This window comes from Myxocyprinus asiaticus, chromosome 45 (assembly GCF_019703515.2).
Source record: "Myxocyprinus asiaticus isolate MX2 ecotype Aquarium Trade chromosome 45, UBuf_Myxa_2, whole genome shotgun sequence".
NCBI classification, from domain to species: domain Eukaryota; kingdom Metazoa; phylum Chordata; class Actinopteri; order Cypriniformes; family Catostomidae; genus Myxocyprinus; species Myxocyprinus asiaticus.
In genome coordinates, this window is record NC_059388.1 from 23,535,368 (window position 1) to 23,556,867 (window position 21,500).

Here is a 21,500-nt window from a genome sequence, read left to right on the forward strand (position 1 = left end):
TTTTTTGTGACATTAACTATGAAGCTAAAAGGGTTGGAAATGTTTGTTTGCTGCGTTACCACCTTAGTTGGTTTAAGATTGTCTCGCTGGTCTCCCAGTCTGGCCAAGCTGGATTTCAGCTGGTCTAGCTGGTCACCCAGCCTGACTAGTTGACATTTCCCAAAACCGCTCTAAAACCAACAAGCCAGATCAGCCTGACCAAGCTAAGACCAGCAAACCAGCATAGGCTGGTTTAGCAGTTTAAGCAAAGCAGTTGAAAATTTTTTTATTATTTCAACAGTTTAAAGTGAATCATTTAAAATATTAACTGAAAACAATAGGATATAATGGTAAGCATTTCAGATATTCCAGTTACATTTCGTTTTTCAGTCATAATCAGCAGTGGGCAACAAGAGAAAGGAAATTATTCACACTATGCAGTTATAATTAGTCCGGATTTGTTCATACAACCTTACACATACTGTCATTTATGCCCTTTTTTGGAGTTATATAAATAATTGCACATCCTATCAGTAAAATCAAGCAGAGATGAGGTCAGTCAACTGGTGTTTAGTATAATGAAAAATCAGACGTTTTGAAGAAATGTCAAGTCAGGCCAGGAAGTTAAGAGGTGGCTGTAAAATGACGGCCAAGCGGGGGTGATGTCATAATAGGAATCATTTCAAACAGCCACAAGTTACAAAGGACATCATGTACAGCACACTTTTAACAGCCTTGCATTAGAGCTCATGCATGCACCCTTATCAAATGCTTACTGCAATCAGACAGTTACGGGAAATAACTTGTGACATGACAGATCCAAAACGATAACTTATGCAATAGCACATAAGCAGTCATTTGCATCATGCTTTCAGTTTGTAAGACGAGTAACTATTAGGGATGTGCAAAACTTCAGTACAAGTCAGGTTCAGCAGACACAGTTATGCATGAAGTGCAGCTCTTTAATCGTGTAACTAACAGATATTTAACAAATATACATACAAGCTAAATAACTTCAATCTTTTATTGCACAAACATTTTGACAGGAATTGTCTTGGAAATGTATTGCTGTGCAGTCAATGAATTTGTTACTAATGTGGTGCTTTGATTAGGGATGGGTATCGCTACAGATTTCCAGATTTGATCTGATAATGATTCATAAGCTCTTGATTTGATTAGATTCCAATTTCGATTCGGTTTCATTTCTGAATATTTAAGTTATAATGTTCATTTTGCTTAAATATGAAACAAATTCTCTTTCATTTACATTTATGCATTTGACAGACGCTTTTATCCAAAGCGACTTACTACAGGGACAATCCCCCTGGAGCAACCTGGCTGTGGGGATTGAACCGGCAGCCAGTTATGTGCTTTAGTCCACTACGCCACCACCACTCCAGTGGACTAGTGGACTTTCAGCTAATGCTGTAAATTATACAGGGATCCTTCTAACTTGGTACATTACGAAAATATTAATTTAAAACATTTTAAAAAATATTGTAACAAATACAACTTTAAAAAAAAAATAAAAAAAAAAAAAAAAAAAAATAGATCTTGGGATTTTTCATATCGCTAATCAGGATTGTTCATATGAATATCGTGATTACTCGAAAAATACATGGGAATACTTTTACTCAGCCCTAGCTTTGATGGCTGTGGCACCATTTCTTTAAAGATTATGAATTTAACGACGCAACTTCTCATAGAGTTTAAACTTTTACATTGTCAGCACGCTACAACCGCAAAAACCCTCCCGCAGAGGTTGTATTATTTTTTAATTCATTCCCTTTAAATTATTGCCAATAAAAATATTAAAGATAAAAGAAATGAGGGGGGCCTGGGTAGCTCAGCGAGTACTGACGCTGATTACCACCCCTGGAGTCGCGAGTTTGAATCCAGGGTGTGCTGAGTGACTCCAGCCAGGTCTCCTAAGCAACCAAATTGGCCTGGTTGCTAGGAAGGGTAGAGTCACATGGGGTAACCTCCTCGTGGTCGCTATAATGTGTGGTTCTCACTCTCGGTGGGGCGCGTGGTGAGTTGTGCGTGGATGCCGCGGAGAATAGCATGAAGCCTCCACACACGCTACATCTCCGCAGGTACGCACTCAACTAGCCAAATGATAAGATGCGCAGATTGACGGTCTCAGACACGGAGGCAAATGAGATTCGTCCTTCGCCACCCGGATTGAGGCGAGTCACTACGCCACCACAAGGACTTGGAGCGCATTGGGAATTGGGCATTCCAAATTGGGGAGAAAACGGTAGAAAGAAAAAAAAAAGATATGAAAATATTGAACCATTTTCATACATTATAGCTTTGATCAATTAAAGTGCAAGGGTTAGTCAGAAACGGGATACATTTTCAGATTGGTCTGAAATAGTCTGATTGGTTCCCCTGATGTTGAGTGTGTTTTAATTGGTTTTAGAGTACACAGAAGGAATAGCAGGATTGACGGTGACAGAAAGGGCTGAACGAAATCAAATTGGGCGTACCGAGCTCTCCTCTCTGTCGTCCTGGCCCGGCTAGATTAGCAACAAACACACACATAGAAACACACATACATACACACAAAATATAACACAAAACAACCTGTTAGACACAGCTAAATTGAGAGACATTAAAAAAAACTAAAAATAGAGACACAGCAAAAAGCAAAAAAGGCAATACATGACAAATGCAAAATGTTGAAAACAATGTTCTGATGATAAAATACAGCTGTAAGACAACATGTAGGGCAAGGGTCACAAGAAAATATGAAAAATCAAGCTGCTGTATAAATCGGTGAAATAATCCTGCCTTGCGTAACACTAGATTTGATAACACATCAATGACTTCTGGTATGGTCATATTTGCATGGATTATCTTAGGAAAACAAACAGACTTGTTTTACTTGCCGATGTATCCCATGGTCAGGGACAATAAAACATGCTATCCAGGAAGTCCAAAATAAATAAGACTCACAGGATTCTCAGAATTCTGCCAGCAAAAAATCATTCACTTGATCAATTCACAACTGACTCAACTCCATCCCGATAAACACTACGTGCCAAAACTCTTGTCTCTATACAAAACTCCTTTCAATATTTCAGTCTCCCTAAAAGAATAACTCAAATGAAAATTCTGTCATCATTTACTCACCTGCATGATGTTCCAAACCCATATGACTTTCTTTATTCAGTGAAACACAAAAAGAATAATTGTTTGAAGAATGTTTACACACAATAACAGCTCATTGTGACCATGGCTGTTCCAAAAATAACACCAAAAAGCACAATAGAAGTTTAAGAAGTCCATACAATTTGTGCACTTTATTCCAAGTTTCTAAAGCCATACAAATACCACTGCAATTTAAGTTCACTGAAAACCTTGCGCTACCCTGAAGCTTGCGTCTAGCTTGCATTGATATCCAGAATTATTAAATACTGGTCTGTTTCTCACACAAAGCTATCATCTAATAACATCAATGCATACTAAGAATACTTTGATGCCTCACTGTTTGTTTTTTATCTTTAGGCTTTTTGCCACTTTGTATAGAAAGAGACAGTAGAGACGGGGCATAAAATGATCCGGGAATGGGATCTGGTCAAGGCGCAGTCTGGATTCAAATCTCCCTCATGAGTACAGTAACTCAACGTGTCTATTTTTGAATTCCTCAAAAATAGATTGCAAAACAATCAAAACATCATACTGAATCCATAGTGTGTTGTATAGGAGTTGTGATTGTGTGTTTCTAGGCCGTCATTCCCGCTTAGATGCCATCTGCCACCATCCCTACCCATATGTTCAGTCAACGGCAACAAGACCCACGACACAAGCACCGGCCTTATAAGCCTCTGTGTGTTTGTGTGTGTGTGTGTGTGTGTGTATCAGTGCACAGGGCCATAAAAAAAAAAAAACGAGGAAACAAGAGAAACCGTCACCCAAATGAAGAAAAAGAATGATCTGATTTCATTTCCCAGATGAATTTGATTAAAGCCATTGAATCAGAAAGAAAATATTGTTGATTCTCATGAGCTGCAGTGATTTCAAAATGACTGAGGAAAATCAAAGCGTGGTTTGACGTTTGATTATCAGACAAAAAAAAAAAACAAAAAAAAAAAAATCACAAATGGGTTGATTGGTTGAAGCTGCTAAAAGGTAAATGTTACCTGGAAACAACCCAGTAGCCAGTCAGTTAAACTACAAAGAGGGGGATCATTTATCTGAAACACACAGGAATCAGGTTTCAACTTTAGCTTGGGAATTTTTCAGCTGTAACACAATCAACCTCATGCTCATGTGAGCACATGAATATATATATATATATATATGAGCATGTTATATTAAAGCTTTGAAAACCTAGCTTAAAACTCTTCATGCTGATCATAAGAATTTTAAAGTGAATTACCAATATAAACTAGCATTCAACTATTTGTAATGAGAATGTGACTTTTTAGAATTAAGATGGGTAATGAGAATTGTGTGGGAAATATGCGGTCATGAAAATGTCACAATGCAGTCTTAATCAATGACCGGTTTTGTGAGATTCACCTATATACTATTCATGGCCATCATCATCCTAAAACAGATTAAGGAGGGATGAAGGTTAAGACCAGAGCAATCCGGGTCATCCATAACAGAGCAGATTTCATACACTACCCAAAATACACGGGATTACATCACCATTTACAAATGTGTCTTTAACCTCTGATAAGAATCCCTCGAGAGAAACAGTCACACACATGCAAAAATCCACAATTCATCCAGAGCGAATGAAGCATTGTGTTAAAGGAAGATTTAAAAAATGCGAAAAGAGAGAAAAGTCTGGATATGTCTGTTTCAGATTAAAGATGAAGTGTGTATTTTTTTTCCAAAATAAAAATAGTTTCCCCAATCCCAGCATACATATGCCGTGACAACTATAAGTAATCCATTCATTGATTTCCCTGAAAAGTATAAAAACGGTGGCACTATAAAAACCCTACACTGTTTGATTGAGCAATGGTGTGCAGCAATGTTGTGAGTTTGAGGAAGGACTACTGGTAACACTTTACAGTAAGGATCCATTTGTTAACATTATTTAACAACATTAGTGAACATGAATTTACAATGAATAATACTTTTACATCATTTATTAATCTTAGTTAATGTTAATTTCAACATATACTAGTTTTATTAGTTAACATTAGTTAATGCACTATGAACTAACAAACTAACTAGTTAATGTTTATTAACTAACATTAACAAAGATTAATAAATGCTGTAAACAAATATATTTGTTAATTGTTTGTTCATGATACCTAACGCATTAACTAATGTTAACAAATGGAACCTTATTGTAAAGTGTTACTGGACTATCTGTTTATGACAAATGAAAGATGGAAAGGGTGAGCGACTTGTTTGAAAACAGTCATTATTTATGCAGGTCTGTTCCCCTGCTAGTGTTTTGGCTGCCTGTCGTTGCACACACTTCAAGCCAGGGTGCAAACTAGCACGACAGACTGTGACTGTGATACATTTCTCACCTGAGAGCCTCCAGCTATTGGAATGATGCAGGTTAGAAGGTTTCCAATCACCGTTTCCATGGGAACGGTGAGGCTATCCACATGAACGGTGTAGATGAGACTCAAACAGTTCTGCATTGAAAAGAGACACAAGATCAAGTTTAAAAGAGATTTAATAACATAAAATGCATACTAAGAATACTTGTTTGCCACACTGTTTGTTTGTTTTTATCTTTAGGTTTTTTACCACTCTGTATAGAAAGAGACAGTAGAGACGGGGCAGAAAATGATTCGGGAGTGGGATCTGGTCAAGGCACAGTCTGGATTCAAATCTCCCTCATGAGCACAGTAACTCAACGTGTCCGTGCAAACCACTAGGCCAAGCTCTGACCAAACTTTTAAGATTCAGCTATGCATGTGCTCCTTAGTTTGCATCAATAAGTCTTACCCTAAAGACCTCTGTGTGGTCCAGGCGGGATACCAGAACCAAGCTTTTGGGAGCGTAGAGTTGAGCGGGCTGGAGAACATCTGGACTATCATCTTCGTCAGCCTCACTGGGCTCTCCTTTCTGTAGCTAAACACACACACAAACCATTAAACATGCTCAAAAATGTACCAAGAATGACCACACTCAAACAGTAATTTAGGCACCATTAGACATCCAATATCCAAATAAATCCCATATCACTTTCAAATTCAGACTGAGTGTAAAGAACCATCATGATAATCTATTTTCACACAGCAGTAAACCACCCCACCCAACAACCCTGTTGCATCCTGTTATATAATGTCTATCTTCATTACTCTCACACATTCCCTCTCTCTGCAACCTTTCCCCTCTTCCCGTTCTTCTACTGATCTCCAAGTGTTCTGCACTGACTTGTGGATTCTCCACGGACTCCCAAAAGGTGAAGCAGGCGCAGTAATGACGGTCAGAGTTGATGTCTGTGAGAACCGCCACAAAGAATGAGGCAGGCTTCCTCTCTGGAACCAGCTGCCATCCACTGGGCTGACAGAACTGAAAGAGGGATAACACAAAGAAATCACTACCTGAAGCTGGTATAAAGAGTTCCAAGATTGAATACAAAAAATCAATAAATAATATATATATATATATATATATATATATATATATATATATATATATATATATATATATATACACACACATACACATACACATACACATACACACACACACACACACCACACACACTGTTGAACCTCTTCAATATTGCTTGACAATGACAAACATAAAAATATAGTTCTGATTTTTATGCAAAAAAATAACGAAACATTATTTCTGAATAGTAATGAATCTGGAATAGCTAGTGTGTGATGGTTTACCAGTTCAATGCCTTGAGGAAAGGGGTTATCTTCCCAGTCTTTCTCTGGAAAACGCTGGAGAATCTGCCCTTGACCCTCACTACCTCCTACACAAAAAGAAACAAAGAAAGAATAAATGGAAGCACAGGAATGAAACCAGCTCAGCATATGTGACATGATAACCCCATAACCCCTCATCAATTACATAATCATTGTTTTCTGTGCAAAAACGTAATCTGATATTATAGACTAATAATGCATACTTCCTGACCAATAAGGAAGAAGTACAAACATACAAGTGTTTGAGACTGCAACAGTTGTAATTTTTAATTTGTTACATTGGTGAATGACAATAAGTAGTTTAGCATGTCATCAAAATTAAGTCTATTCCCTTTTGAAATACATTTTACGAATGTCATTTTGTGCACAATTTATCCAAGTAATTTATTCTAAAGAAAACAACCGTTAATCCAAATGTAGGTACTTTTTTTGCCTCACAAACAAAACTTTAATAACTGCTGACAAAAACTAAGCTGTGGGGGCGTGACAAATAATATTACTAATTATATCATATCCTAACATCCAAAAACCAGTCCAATCAAATCCATTCTAGTGTTGGGTAGGGTTGCAAAGGTATGAGATTTTCACGGTACGATAACAGTCTCAGAAAATATCATGGTTTCACGGTATACAGTATTACACAATTACTATTATCAGTTACAATGTCCCTTAAAGGAGTCACATTTTTTTTTTTTGGTTGAGCAAACACTATTATAATTGAAACCATTTTTTTTTTTAATTGAAGTATATGTAAAAAAAAAAAAAATTCTCCCTTCTGAAAATAAAATCGAATAAGAAAGCTAACAGAATTATAATAATATACAGAATTATAAACATGATAAAAAAATAGCATGTAACTATAACATGTTATAGAACTAAAGCATGTTAGTTTACATGTTAGCATAGCATGTTAAATTAACTACTAAATGAAAAATAACATCAGCTGTGTGAGCTTTTCAAGTAATGTCTTATGATTATTAACAATTAACATAATAATAATTAATAATAATAATAATAATAATAATAATAATAATAATAATTAATAATAATTTAATAATTAATAATTTTTTTCCTTTATTTATCACATTATACATTTGCACATATACAGTGAAATTCTTCTTTTTCACATATCCCAGCTAGGCTGGGGTCAGAGTGCAGAGTCAGCCATGATACAGCGCCCCTGGAGCAGATAGGGTCAAGGGCCTTGCTCAAGGGCCCAACAGTGGCATCTTGGCTGTGCTGGGGCTTGAACCCCCGACCTTCTGATCAGTAACCCAAAGCCTTAACCGCTGGTGCACCACAGCGCAGCCAGACTGCTCCTGTCTGTACCTTTAACTCAGTGGTTCTCAACTGGTTTTGCTTCGGGACCCAGATTTTACATTGGAAATCAAGTGGCGTCCCACCATAGTAAAAACGTAACCTGTATTTAATGCATCCTGGGTCGCATTTCCTTTTATGTTGCATAGTTTTGTTCATGGTTTTCAAGTACAAGGACATGCATCAATTGACATTTTTGTTGTTGACGTCAAGAGAGAAGAGCAGATTATGATCACGAGCTGGTTCCGTTACACTTGTGCGAAAGTGCAGATGAGAAGCCTTTAGCTGATTGCGAGATTATCATTAAATCTGCCTCAGTAGTCCTAAAAAAGGCTATCACTTGGGTGTCCGCTTAAATATCTAGCGACCCAGTCTGAATAGACCTGCGACCCAACAGTTGAGAAACACTGCTTTAACTCACACACACACTCACTTGTCAGACCCCCTCGCCTCGCTTCTCCGCTGCGTGTGTGTGTGTGTGTGTGTGTGTTTGGGGCAAGTTGACGAGTCTGACAGGCAGATGAAGAGGAAAGGAGATTCTCCGTCCGGTTGCATTTTTTTCTCAATACCATAGATAAGCAAATGTACATGGTATGATAACCGTCAATTTTCATACCGTGGTAAAAATGGATAAAAATAATGGATAAAAATAATTATTTTCCGTTTAATTGGTATCTTCATTTGAGCAATCCCAAGACTGATCTTACTCTATGCACAACCCTCTACAATGCAAGTAAATCGCTCGAATATGTGATCAAAATTATGTATGTGTGTGTATATATATATATTATATATATACACACACACATACACACACACACACACACACACAGATCAATGACAACATTAAAACTACCTGCCTAATATTGTGTAGGTCCCCATCGTGCCACCAAAACAGCACCAACCCGCATCTCAGAGTAGCATTCTGATATTATATTCTTCTCACCACAATTGTACAGAGCGGTTATCTGAGTTACCATAGACTTTGTCAGTTTGAACCAGTCTGGCCATTCTCTGTTGACCTCTCTCATCAACAAGGCATTTCCATCCGCAGAACTGCCCCTCAGAGGATGTTTTTTGTACCATTCTGAGTAAATTCTACATACTGTTTTGCGTGAAAATCCCAGGAGATAATTACAGAAATATTCAAACCAGCCCATCTGGCACCAACAATCATCCATGCGATTATCTAATCAGCCAATCATGTGGCAGCAGTGCAATGCATAAAATCATACAGATACGGGTCAGGAACTTCAGTTAATGTTCACATCAACCATCAGAATGGGGAAAAAATGTGATCTCAGTGATTTCGATCATGGCATGATTGTTGGTACCAGATGGGCTGGTTTGAATATTTCTGTAACTGCTGATCTCCTGGAATTTTACTCCGAATGGTGCCAAAAACTAAAAACATCCACCGAGGGGCAGTTCTGTGGATGGAAACGCCTTGTAAATGAGAGAGGTTAACAGCGAATGGCCAGACTGGTTCAAACTGACAAAGTCTACAGTAACTCAGACAACCGCTCTGTACAATTGTGTTGAGAAGAACAGCATCTCAGAATGCTATTCTGAAATGCAGGTTGGCGCTGTTTTGCCGGCAAGAGGGGGACCTACATAATATTAGGCAGTTGGTTTTAATATTGTGGCTGATAGGCTGATAATATGTAGCTGAGATATATGTACTTAGATATGTAATATGTACATGTAATATGCACGTGTCTATGTACATGTCTATATTTTGTAAAGGTCAAAGTAAGAAATTTGTTTCTACTTTTAATACAGTATATGGCTGCTCAAAACATGCATGAGCCAGGTTTCATGTAGTTGTTAATAGAAATAGGTATGAGGGCTCAGTCAGAACGAGGAGCCAAATAGTAGATAGCAATGTAAATAAGTCATGTCGAGTACAATATGTGAAGAGAAAGGGAACAGTACTCTGTGGCCTTTCATCAGCTAAACAAAACCATGAACAGGCCCACTATAAAACAAACAATGCCTTGTACGTCTCCCAAGACCCGACACACAAATCAGAAAACATGCATGCATCACACACAAATCAACAGGATAAACACACTCTCAGGCCAACTTTCAAATGTACAGCAATGATATCACTCAAAAAGAACAGAAGAGAAGAATTCTTCCCCCTTGAAAATCTTATCAGATATAGTATGTGCCATACACACACACACACAGACATGCCTGACTGATCTACAGTAGTGAAGTAGGGCTGCAACTAACGATTATATTGATAATCGACTAATCTATCGATTATTAGAACAATTATTCGACTATTCGGGCGATAATTGCAATGATTAGCAGCTTGTGCCCCGACTTAAAAGGTTGTATTAAATGTGCTTTCTAACAATAACGAGGACAAAATCATCTTTTAAAAATACCTCTAAATGACATTCACCAAATTAAAGGGAAAAAAAATACTTTTTATTACATTTAATTCCAATTATCAAATGTTTTTGTATTGTTTACCATTTAAAATAGTCTAAAAATCCTTAAAACAAAATACATTTACTTGAGAAGCAACATATAAGATATTAGATATTTAGACTTGCTTTAAGAGAATGTATCTTAAATATAAGTGTATTTTGTATATAAGTGTATTTTTTCACTTGGTTATACTTCTGCGAGTGCAGTAAAGACAAAATATACTTATATTCAAGATCTATCCTCTAAAAGCAAGTCTGAATATCTGGTGAATGCATCTTCTTTTTAAAAGGACTTTTTGATATTTTAAAATATTTGTATTTTTAATATTATATTCAATATTCTCAGATAACAATTTTTTTCTTCTGCAGTATAGCTGCTAAAGTAAATGTACGTTGTTTTTAAGGATTTTAGATAATTATATTGGAAAACAAGTCAAAACAACAATAAATGAAAAACGTATTTTGTTGAGGTGTATAATGGGGCGAAGACAACCCTATCTCACCTTTTTGTTCACTTCAATCCATCTTTAACTCACAAAAAAAAAAAAAAAAAAAAAAAAAAAAAGAAAACACTTAATAAAGCTGCATATTGCCAATTTTCTTCCCAATAAGAAATGCACAGTGACATATTATGATTCAATAAGTCGCGAGCCATTACGTTATAATCTAGCTGCATTAAGCATGCGCGCTCGAGGGATGAGCGTCCCTGTGAGTGTGCATCAGCCGGGTGCAGTTTCAATCTCTCGCCCTTAGATCAGGACACTTCGCGCAACTCATAGAAGAGTCGTCGACTAATAGTTTCAGCTCTATAGCGAAGTGCAGTATAGTACAGTAGACGGCCTATTAGTAGAACACAGGGAGGGTTTGTGTGTCAGAGGGTGCTCTTAATGCAGAGATATCATGGGATTCCAGCCCGAGTTCATTTAGACCTAGTATAAATAAGAAATGCAGAAGCAGCCCTGTACTGACCAGTCTTATGGCTTTACAAGGGAGATGACCAGCAGCTCATAAATAAACAGACAGAGGAAGTGAAAGAGAGAGAGAGAGATGGCTGAAGACAAATTGCACCCTTCAAAGTATTCAGTGACTGGGTCCTGGGTCCCCCCTCCAAAAACCTCACGTGTCAGTGTGCAGGTTTGCACGTACAAAAGTGACATAAGGTGCACATGGCTGATGGGTCTGAAATAAAAGGAGGTGTAAACAGCCACTCCCTCCTTCTTGCATCAGAAGAAAGCAATGTTTACTCCAGCGTGACTCAGGTGAACCATAAATTATGATGGATTGTGGGAAATTAACTAAAGGTTGGTATGCGAGGCGTGGGTGCCACCAACTTAACTTCGTTTCCCAACCCACTCCTTATTATGGAAACAAAGAAGCCCACCTACTAGTTATTAAAAGTTAGATGACAAATATAATTTAAGAAAAACAAACACTGAGTAGGCTAGCTAGCACAGATGGCGATGACTTTATGATCTCATGTGAAAAAGTTAACACAATTATTGCTAATTTAGTATGAATCCTTAATGAGTCCTTTCATTTATTTCCATATAGTCCAGATAAGATGAATGATAGGCAGGTGAAATGTGGTTTTGGACTGTAACTATATAAAGAGAGTTTGTTTACAGAGGGCAGAATGAAGCAGAGATTATTCAAATAGAAGAAGCCAAATTTTTTCTCCTAAATGAACAAAATGAATTTTGGGTTTATACCATGTATGGAGTCGTTTTAAAATTAGTTTGTTGAGGAATATAAATAAATAAAGTCATGTCCAAACCACACCCACAATACGTTTAAAAAAAATGTTCTCCTAGCTTAAGAATTTCAGGAATGTGCTAGAACAGGAGAAATATCGCCAAACAAACACCTTCGCAAAACAAAAAAACGTAAGTGCATTTCATAAAAATTAAGCAAACTAAAAGAAGCCAGTAAGTATGAATTAGCCTTTAGGGATGGGTCACAGTGGTCGACTAGTCGTCTAATAACAGACTAGGCGATTCGCAAATGTATTTGTTTTGTTTTGATATTGTAGTGCCGTTGCTTTAAGTCGTGTGCTGATAGAATACTGTGCTTTATCTGTCAGACAGTTTGCTTGTTAACACCCTCTAAAAAAAAAGTTGAGTCTTTAAACTTGCTTTGTTTTTATAGAACCCCGCCGTTCTATAACCGTTTTTATATTTTTAGGTCGTTGCTTTTATTAGCATGCTGACAGGGTGCTTTACATTAGCTAGAAAGTTTGCGTGCCAAAACTCTCTCGGAAAAGTCTATAAATTCATATGGACACATGCATACACATCCAGATGCATGTCTTTGCCTGAAGCATTGCAAATCGCGCTGTTTTTTAGCGCCATGCTACGATTGTTGCGTTATGATGGTGTCGTCAAAATTAGTCTAACTTTAAAAAACGCATCTCGAAAACCCCTGCATTCGATTCCATTAACTTGCATTCCATCTAGTTGTCTTTCAATGCAAGAATGCGTCTTATATAAACAACCCCTGAAAATTTAAAAACATTTAAAAAAAACATTCGATCAGGGTCAGGAAAAACCAGCCTAATTACAGTATACATGGCTTCCTTAAAGCTGATTAGTCCACAAGTTGTTCAGGCAACCAACCGACTACTAGATATTGATATGTCATTTTGCACATCCCAAGGCAGTATACAGTCTGGAAAAAAGAATGAGAGGCAATTCTTCTTTATGCAAGGCAAAATAATACCTGAACTTATTTTGGAAATCATCCAAAATACAGGCATCACAATAGAGGCTATTCACAACACTGTACGCTACCAAAATTAGCCTGCTGTGAAAATTGTCTTTAGATGGCACATCCTGGAGTTCTCATTTATCTTTCCAGAGATTGGGTCAGATAAAGGTTTAGACGGCTGGTTAACAGGCCTGTATACACACAGCCACGGTGCAGGAAAGGAACCAACTTTAAGTGATATTCGCAGAAAGATCTGGCCTGCTACCATAGCTTGTGGGCATTGAATAAGTCCAACTTTCATCACTCTACACAGACCAAATTTACTGCAAACGTCATGTTATCACAGCAGTGTATGTGTGTACAATCTGGACTGGTTTCATTTTCTCCTAAAAAAAAAAAAAATTCAGCCATGCGGCCAAGGAATGAAACGCAGCCAAGATCAGAGCTGCAACACCAAACCGATTTTTGAGGCCTCTAACATGTTTAGAGAAAATATCAAACTTATTTTCATTCCCACCCCTCCCTCTTTTTCTCTATCTGAGAATGAAAATAGAAGTGATTGGAAGAATGAAGGAGAGACACAGACACAGTGTTCTCGGAACACTAGTTCACTCATTCCGATTCCAGAACTCTGGTGCTCCAAGATAACAGCTGAGTCTGCAAACTTGAGCTCACATTCTTAAGAATTCCCCTGAGGAGAACATTGTGAAAGGCTCACAGGAGCTTGTGTGCACACACTCAATGATGAAAACAGAAGTTATCAACACATACACAAATGTAAATAAACTTAATCGCATTTAAACGTAATATGTGCATGCCATAAAGTTTCACACGAGGCTTTGGACAAATCAGAGGAGAATTTTGACCTCATTTTTTGGAGTCTGGGGAGAAAACAAAAAGCTTGGAATTAAATCAAGTGAGCGCTGGGTGGAGGACAAATCTGAAGCCAATCAGAGTCAATGCAAGTTGAAAACCTTCTGAAATCCTGGTGAATGGAAAATGGGTCAGCAGGCATTTATGGAGGCCAAATAAGCCTTGAATGATTTACTTTTAAATGGCATATTAACAAAATCCACCAATTATTCTTTTATATTTGTGGGACCAGACAACCAAATCTTGCACCACCTGAGATTTTGGTTCCTGGCGAGCCTGAATTGTAAAGTATGTGGACAACGAGAATGTGCTTAGATGATCCATAAATACCCGAGATAGGTGAGATAGATTTGGACATACAAGACTTCAAGATGAGATAAAAAGAACACAAAACAACACAAAACAGGGCTAAATAGCTATTTATTTACCAGATATATGTAATAATCAACACAACCAAAACTGAAGTAAACTTTCAACTCTTTAAAGATCTTGGGATTTTTAAGTATCGATATTGGGAATGTTCAAATGAAGATTGTGATTAATTGGAGAATCTATATTTTTACCCAGTCACATTGATCAATCTCTATGACATGTAGTTACAGATAAACATTCACAAAAGTGTTTTGCTGTAGTAAATGTTTTTTAATAAGACATTTTTTTTTATTGTTTTGCTTGGTATGTAGTATGCAACCCCTGCAGCAAAAACAGAATTCTGTAGGAAACACAAAACAGTAACATGAACTTAAAATATTTTAGAGACAACTTGTGGTTAAGTGCTAATGGACAGAAAGGTTCAAGCCAGGTTCTCACTTTTGGCTAGGATCAAACCAGCCCTAAGCCTTATCCACTTCACCACACCATTCAGTCATTTAATATGCCCTGTCATTTAATGGGGCCCTTTAAAGTACTTACAAAATCCTTTAAAATCTCTTTATAGGCAAAAGTTCAAACAAACTAATGGGCCTAAACTATGAGAGCTATGACCCTGGCACACAGTTCCTGTGATAGAAACTGCAGTTTCAGCCATTGCATAAATGATAATCATTACTATCAGCTCTGTTAAATGTGAAAACATCATAAAGGTAGTCATCTTTTTTGTAGCCAGTTGTATAAACGTGTATATTACACCGATTATGCTTAATAACCTGACAATGTGTAAGGTCAAGTTAATGCCTTAAACTGCATTCTTTTATCAGGGAAACGGGTGATTACTAAATGTCTAAGTATTTTTTTTTCCTTCACCGAAACAGGGTGAGCTGATTTTGATTGTCAGCTTGTTGTTCACCTAAAAATGCATTCATTGAATAACAACGTCAAAACTTTATAGCACTTCTGCTTTAGTGGCCCATAAGAGTGTCTAGTATCAAATTATTAACATTGTAATTTCAGCCCCACTGCCTCCATTAGGGATCTGAGAGAGATGCCACGAGACACACTGTCCCACTACTCATTCCGAAGCAGGTGAAGTGAAACTGGAGGCATGTGATAAGATGAAAGGAGCTACTGAGGGCCATAAATCTCACGGTAATTCAATAATGTGGAAACCAATGCAGGATACTCTTTTGACACAACTCGAAAACATAGCAAAGTCATTTGTGGCATTCATGTGTCAATCACCAAGAGGACAACTTAAGTACGTGGTTAGGCCAACTTCCTTAACATGCAGACGGAGCTTTATGAAGTAACTGTCATGCAGCTTGGGTAAGGGAATAGACATGCAGCGTGGTTGCAAGTCTGTGTGTGAGGGTAGGGCAGGTCAAAACAAGTATCTTTGTTCGCAAAGTGAGAAGTACTTAAAATTCAGTAATGTGACTAGGTCACATTATAAAAGTCCCCTGTAAATGTGCAAAAAAAGCCTAAACTGCATGGCTCTCGCTTTAAAAGTTGAAGTGTAGGTCTGGATTCTGGAGAAAGACTTGGCCCCATATCAAAACCATAAAACCGCAGCCTGCTCCTATGGCCAGCATCTTATGTTGTCAAAACACTTTGTCGCTATGGCTGCAACAACCTGCGAGGCCATAGTTAAATGTGTCAGAAAGTAAAGCATAGGGCAGGTGAGAGGACGTAGGAAGTTGTCGGCCACCATCTTTAGAGTTTAGTCTCATTTTGGCCCATGCACTTTGAGTTTAGCGCATTTCTACTGACTGCTGACAACACTATTGCAACAGAGACAATATAGTTGCAGTGAAGGATATGAGCTTTAAGCAGTCAAACCAATGACCTCTGAATAGTAATTTTTTTTATTAAATGTTATTCTTCAAATATTAAAGGCAACCAATACAACTAAACCTGACAATACATTTCTAGTTCCATCAAATCCATTCCGTCAAATATTACCAATACAAGCGCTGAACAATTTGGACAAAGAAAATCTGATTGCGATTATATTTTAAAAAAAATAAAAATAAAAAAAATTAAAAAAGCTATTGCAGTTTGAACTCTGATTATTCAATTATTTTTAAACTAGTAAGAAAGGCTGCACGATTACGCCAAAAAAAAAAAAAAAAAAAAAAAAACAGTTCTCGATTATTTTCCTTGCTAATGTAATGTAATTTCGATGAAAACAATTTACTTTAAAATAGCCCACTTATTTTCTATGGGGCAACTGCATGCAATATTCTTTATGTAGGCTACACATCCAAAACAAGTGCTATTCAAGTTTTTAATAAGTTATACACAGAAAGTGAGCATTACTGATTTGCCTTCAGACTAATTTATATGCCACTGCATTAATGCACATAACGGACCAAAAAATATCAATCAATATTTTGATGCAAGTGGAGTACACCTAAATGGAATGCTGTAATTCACACTTTTTACGATTAGTTAATTGCGGCAGCTGTAATTGTAATCTCGATTATTTTTTCGATTAATAGTACAGCCCTAATAGTAAGTAAGGCTGTGTCGATACAATCAAATATCGATATATTGCGATACTTTTTCTCATGTTGTTGTATCGATACTTTAGATCCATGTATCAAAATTTATATTAAACCATGTGTATTCATATCATGTAAAAACAACAAAGTTGACACACTGTTACATCCAAATCAATTTAATGATCTCACCAAGAGACAAAAACCTGATGTTTCAAGCTACTTGTTCTTCATCAGACATCAGTATATAACTGAAATGTACCCAAATGAATTGGAATTGAAACCGGAATAGATTGGTAATCGAATCAAATGATATTTTGATGTATCGCAATATATAGAATCATGACATGTATTGCAATGCATATCGTATCGTGAGGTGCCAGAATGATACCCAGCCCTACTAGTGTTTCCTTTTAAACAAAATTAAGTCATGGCCAAACATGCTCTACAGCTAATAGAAATACTGTTCAAAAGGGTGTTTACACCCGAGTGAACCAGATTAACCAGATTAAACAAATTAAAAAAACAAAACAAATACAGATACACATCATCTTCACATTGCATCTGTTCACTGTGTACCAGTTTTTGTCCACTTTGTAAAATGTTTTTTTAATCTATATTTTTTGGAACCCAATAATAAGTTTATACATTTTTACGAAAATATATTTGTAATGGGTATGGATGGGCAAGGAGGCGACGGGAACCAGCTGAGCAGTAAATGAAACTTTTAATGACATAAATCAACTTAAATCAAATTAAACACACACACACACACACACACACACACAGGCCGCGTGTCTCTCTCTCTCTCTCTCTCTCTCTCGGACTGGTGCCTCCGGCTTATCTTTATCCCCCTCCCAGCTGATTAGAACAATTCAGGGCCGGGCGTGCATCCTCACGGCCCGGCCACGCCCTCCTCCTCATCACAATATTTTGTATAATATTAACAACAACAACCACATCAATAATAATTATGTTTATTGTTGTTGTTTTAAAACAGTAACATATTAAATGTAATAATTTTGTAACTTGCATGTGGCATTGCTATGCGGACCGGTTAAACCCTTCAGTCGTTATTTTGGCGGAAGCTTTTATCTTGGCGAAACACTAAAGGAAGACATTTCTGTTTGTGGTTGAGTTTGCAATGGCCTTGTAATGCAGAGAAAAGCTCTCATCCACTCTTCTGTCCACAAAAACTCAGATTTGGACAATAACTTTTAACAGCCAAGCATACTCACCCAAATGTGCAATTAGTGAACCTAGAGCGCTGTAAATATAACACGCTCACTCATACGCCTTACGCGTGCTTTGAGTATGTGTATACACTACAGAGAACAGCGCTGCGCACAAACAGTAAGTGCAGCGAGCAGCGCATGCAGACTATTTTTTTATTTAATTAAATCGCAGCCTTTGCAGTTTGATAATTGTACTAACCCACATCGGGATTTTGATTTTATGCCGATTAATCGTTCAGCCCTAACCAATACTAGACTTGATTTTATCGACTACTGTCAACCACATATTTACAATGTTTTGCACCATGAAATTAAGCAACTGTTTCATATATACAATGTCCAAAAAAAACAAAGCAGTCTAAACATTGGTCATGTAAGTCCTTCCATGTCAGAAAAATCATATTTTTTAAAGCATACAAGTCCGGCAAGCCATTTTCGATTTTCATCAACTATAAAAATCAAAACCAAATCATTATACAGTAACATTATTATGTTTACATGGATCATTCCTAGATAATATAACAGACAGGGCTTTTGATATATCATCCAAGCAGCTATTGATCACAGAGGTATATGTATTTGATCAGAAAATCAGATCATAATTATGCTTATCATTCAGAATAGGTCTCTTTTGTATCGCCTGCAAAACACATACGCACACATATAGCTTATTGTTTCTGATTTAAGATTAAAATCTAGTAAGTAAGTGGCTCAAATCACCTTTTACTAATTAAAGGCAGACCAATAATATGCATTCGATTCTGGTCTGAGCTCACAGGCCTGGACTGGCCGTGGTTTGCTTGTTCTGGGCGGACTTGCATTGAGAGAATCGTGGAACTACATCTGCCAAAATCTGTTGCTCGGGGATACCGTGAGTGACGTTTTCTTTTCTTTCTGTGCCCAAAGCTCTTCAACAAACTCACATCCTTCCTGCACGACAGCAACCACCCGTCCCACAACCGCATTCAGCTCAGGCTTCTTTTTTAATAGAGGAAATACTCGAGCCTCAACACTATTTCCCCACTCCTTTTTTTTTTTTTTTTTTTTTTGAGAGAGAGAGAGAGAGCACTATTTTTTAACAACAAAACAACTCATTATTTCTGGAAATACAATGTCGCTTTCTACTAAATAATAAATAATAATCAGCACAGTTTTATAAACCCTGACATTTTAGGTTAGTTCTAAAATGTTCTCAGCCACAGTGACGTAAGTGATGTGTGAAACCGTGGTCCTTTCTATGCAAAGACTTGGTGGTTTTGCTATTTTAGGCCAGCCTTTCTTGTTTTCAGTGGACAAGCTGTAGTGTATTTCAGAACTGGTCTTTGTAAGAGGCTTTCAAAAACTCTTCAAGAACTTGTGAGCTTCAAACACAAACTACTGTCAAGGCATGAAACATGAATTTCCCTAAAAGAAAGTTGTATTTAGATCATGAATAAACACTTTTCCACACACAGGCACATAGAGGTATATACAGAACTAATATATATATATATACATACATACACAGGGTAACCTCCTCGTGGTCGCTATAATGTGGTTCGCTCTCGGTGGGGCGTGTGGCGAGTTGTACGTGTATGCCGCTGAGAATCTCCGTGCTATCTCCATGGTAACGCGCTCAACAAGCCACGTGATAAGATGGCCTCAGACGTGGAGGCAACTGAGATTCATCCTCTGCCACCCGGATTGAGGTGAGTCACTACGCCACCACGAGGACTTGGAGCACATTGGGAATTGGGCATTCCAAATTGGGGAGAAAATAAAATAAAAAAAACATAAATAAATAAATAACCTTATACAAAAAGAGCGATCTCTGCAAACAAGCAGCGCAATTAAACTTTCGCTCCTGTATCTGACTTTTTTGTGCATTTTGTCAACTTTAGTCTGGTGAGCATTGACTTGAACTCTTAAAGGGATAGTTGACCCAAAAATTTAAATACTGTCATAACTTACCTAATGTATTGCAAACACATATGACTTTTATTCTTTCATCCTTGGACCACAAAAGGAAATGTTAGGCAGAATGTTAGTCTCAGTCACCATTCACTTTCATTGTATGGAAAAAAGATGAATTAAAGTAAACGGTGACTGGGGCTAACATTCTGCATTTGTATTTCATTTAAATTTCTCACTTCTGTGGGCTTGGAACAACATGAGGTTTAGTAATTGTGACAAAATTTGTATTTCTGGGTGAACAAATCCTTTCAATGACCTATTTAAGTATTTGATCTGCCAAGAAAAACAATGTTTATGTAAGTTGGTACATGATGCATTGTATCACGTCTTGCTGTAAAACAAGAGACTACTGATGAAAATATTGCTTCTGAAAAATTTATATTTACACCACAGTTGAAAAAAATGTCCTTTTTTTCTCTCCGGACAAGTATCTTTTTTACCCGGAAGTGAAAGGCCAATTTACTTGCACATGACAATCCATATTGTCAAGCCCTGAAATAATATCATATCATATAATATTATTTATGAATTTACATTGAGTGAAAAATTTTTTTTGCAAACTAGATATTTACTATATTTTACTTCTGGCATTGAACATGGTGAATTTATTTTATGGCTATAATGGATGTATGGTTGAAATAATGGTTCTTCTGAATTTAAAAAGCCAAATATTGAGATATATATTAAATATAGGCAAAAAGCTGAGATTTCTGTCTGTATCACCAACCCCTAACAAGGATAAATACATGTTTCAGAATGCATGTCTGCATGACATAGGCTACCAGTGCTGAATCTCATACACTAGCACACATGAATATATTTAACTAAGTTCAATCTTATCACAAGATCAACTAAAAGATAAGCAGGTACACTTTAGGCAAGGTGTACATCTAGTTGCATCAATAATTCAACTTTAAAATGAACTAAAGCTCAGTCTGTGACTGATATCTGACATGAAACCTGAAAAGTAAACTGACAGAGGTGACGAGAACACACTTTGACTGCTATTGCTTACATAATGCTAGTGTCACTGGTTAGCCATTCCACCTCAGCAAAAATTCTGTGCCTTCCAAAAAGGTTTGGAAATCATATGGAAAGTAGTAGTGAAATTAGACTGAGAGTAAGTCAGTTTACTTCAGCCTAGCCAAGAGAGTGTAAGACAGCAGACATGTGGCTGTGACCTGAGTTTACTCAAGAGATTAGTAGCCCTGGGAACTGAAGCGAAGTAAACAACATGTACAGATATTGAGACCA

General features: G+C 37.1%; 1 protein-coding gene across 5 annotated transcripts in view; it reads right to left on the minus strand.

The window, feature by feature from the left end:
• LOC127435031 (myotubularin-related protein 5-like) overlaps window positions 1-21,500 on the minus strand; it is a 71,584-nt gene that overhangs the window by 41,692 nt on the left and 8,392 nt on the right. For 2 of the 5 annotated variants that reach the window (XM_051688152.1, XM_051688148.1), the window contains exons 2-7: window positions 6,810-6,895; window positions 6,343-6,480; window positions 5,911-6,036; window positions 5,484-5,594; window positions 4,128-4,181; window positions 2,472-2,501 (exon numbers count right to left, since the gene is read on the minus strand). In XM_051688152.1, the coding sequence (XP_051544112.1) occupies window positions 2,472-2,501; window positions 4,128-4,181; window positions 5,484-5,594; window positions 5,911-6,036; window positions 6,343-6,480; window positions 6,810-6,895 (545 nt within the window). The remainder of the gene's footprint in view (window positions 1-2,471; window positions 2,502-4,127; window positions 4,182-5,483; window positions 5,595-5,910; window positions 6,037-6,342; window positions 6,481-6,809; window positions 6,896-21,500) is intronic. The other 3 variants (XM_051688151.1, XM_051688149.1, XM_051688153.1) reach the window with 3 other exon arrangements.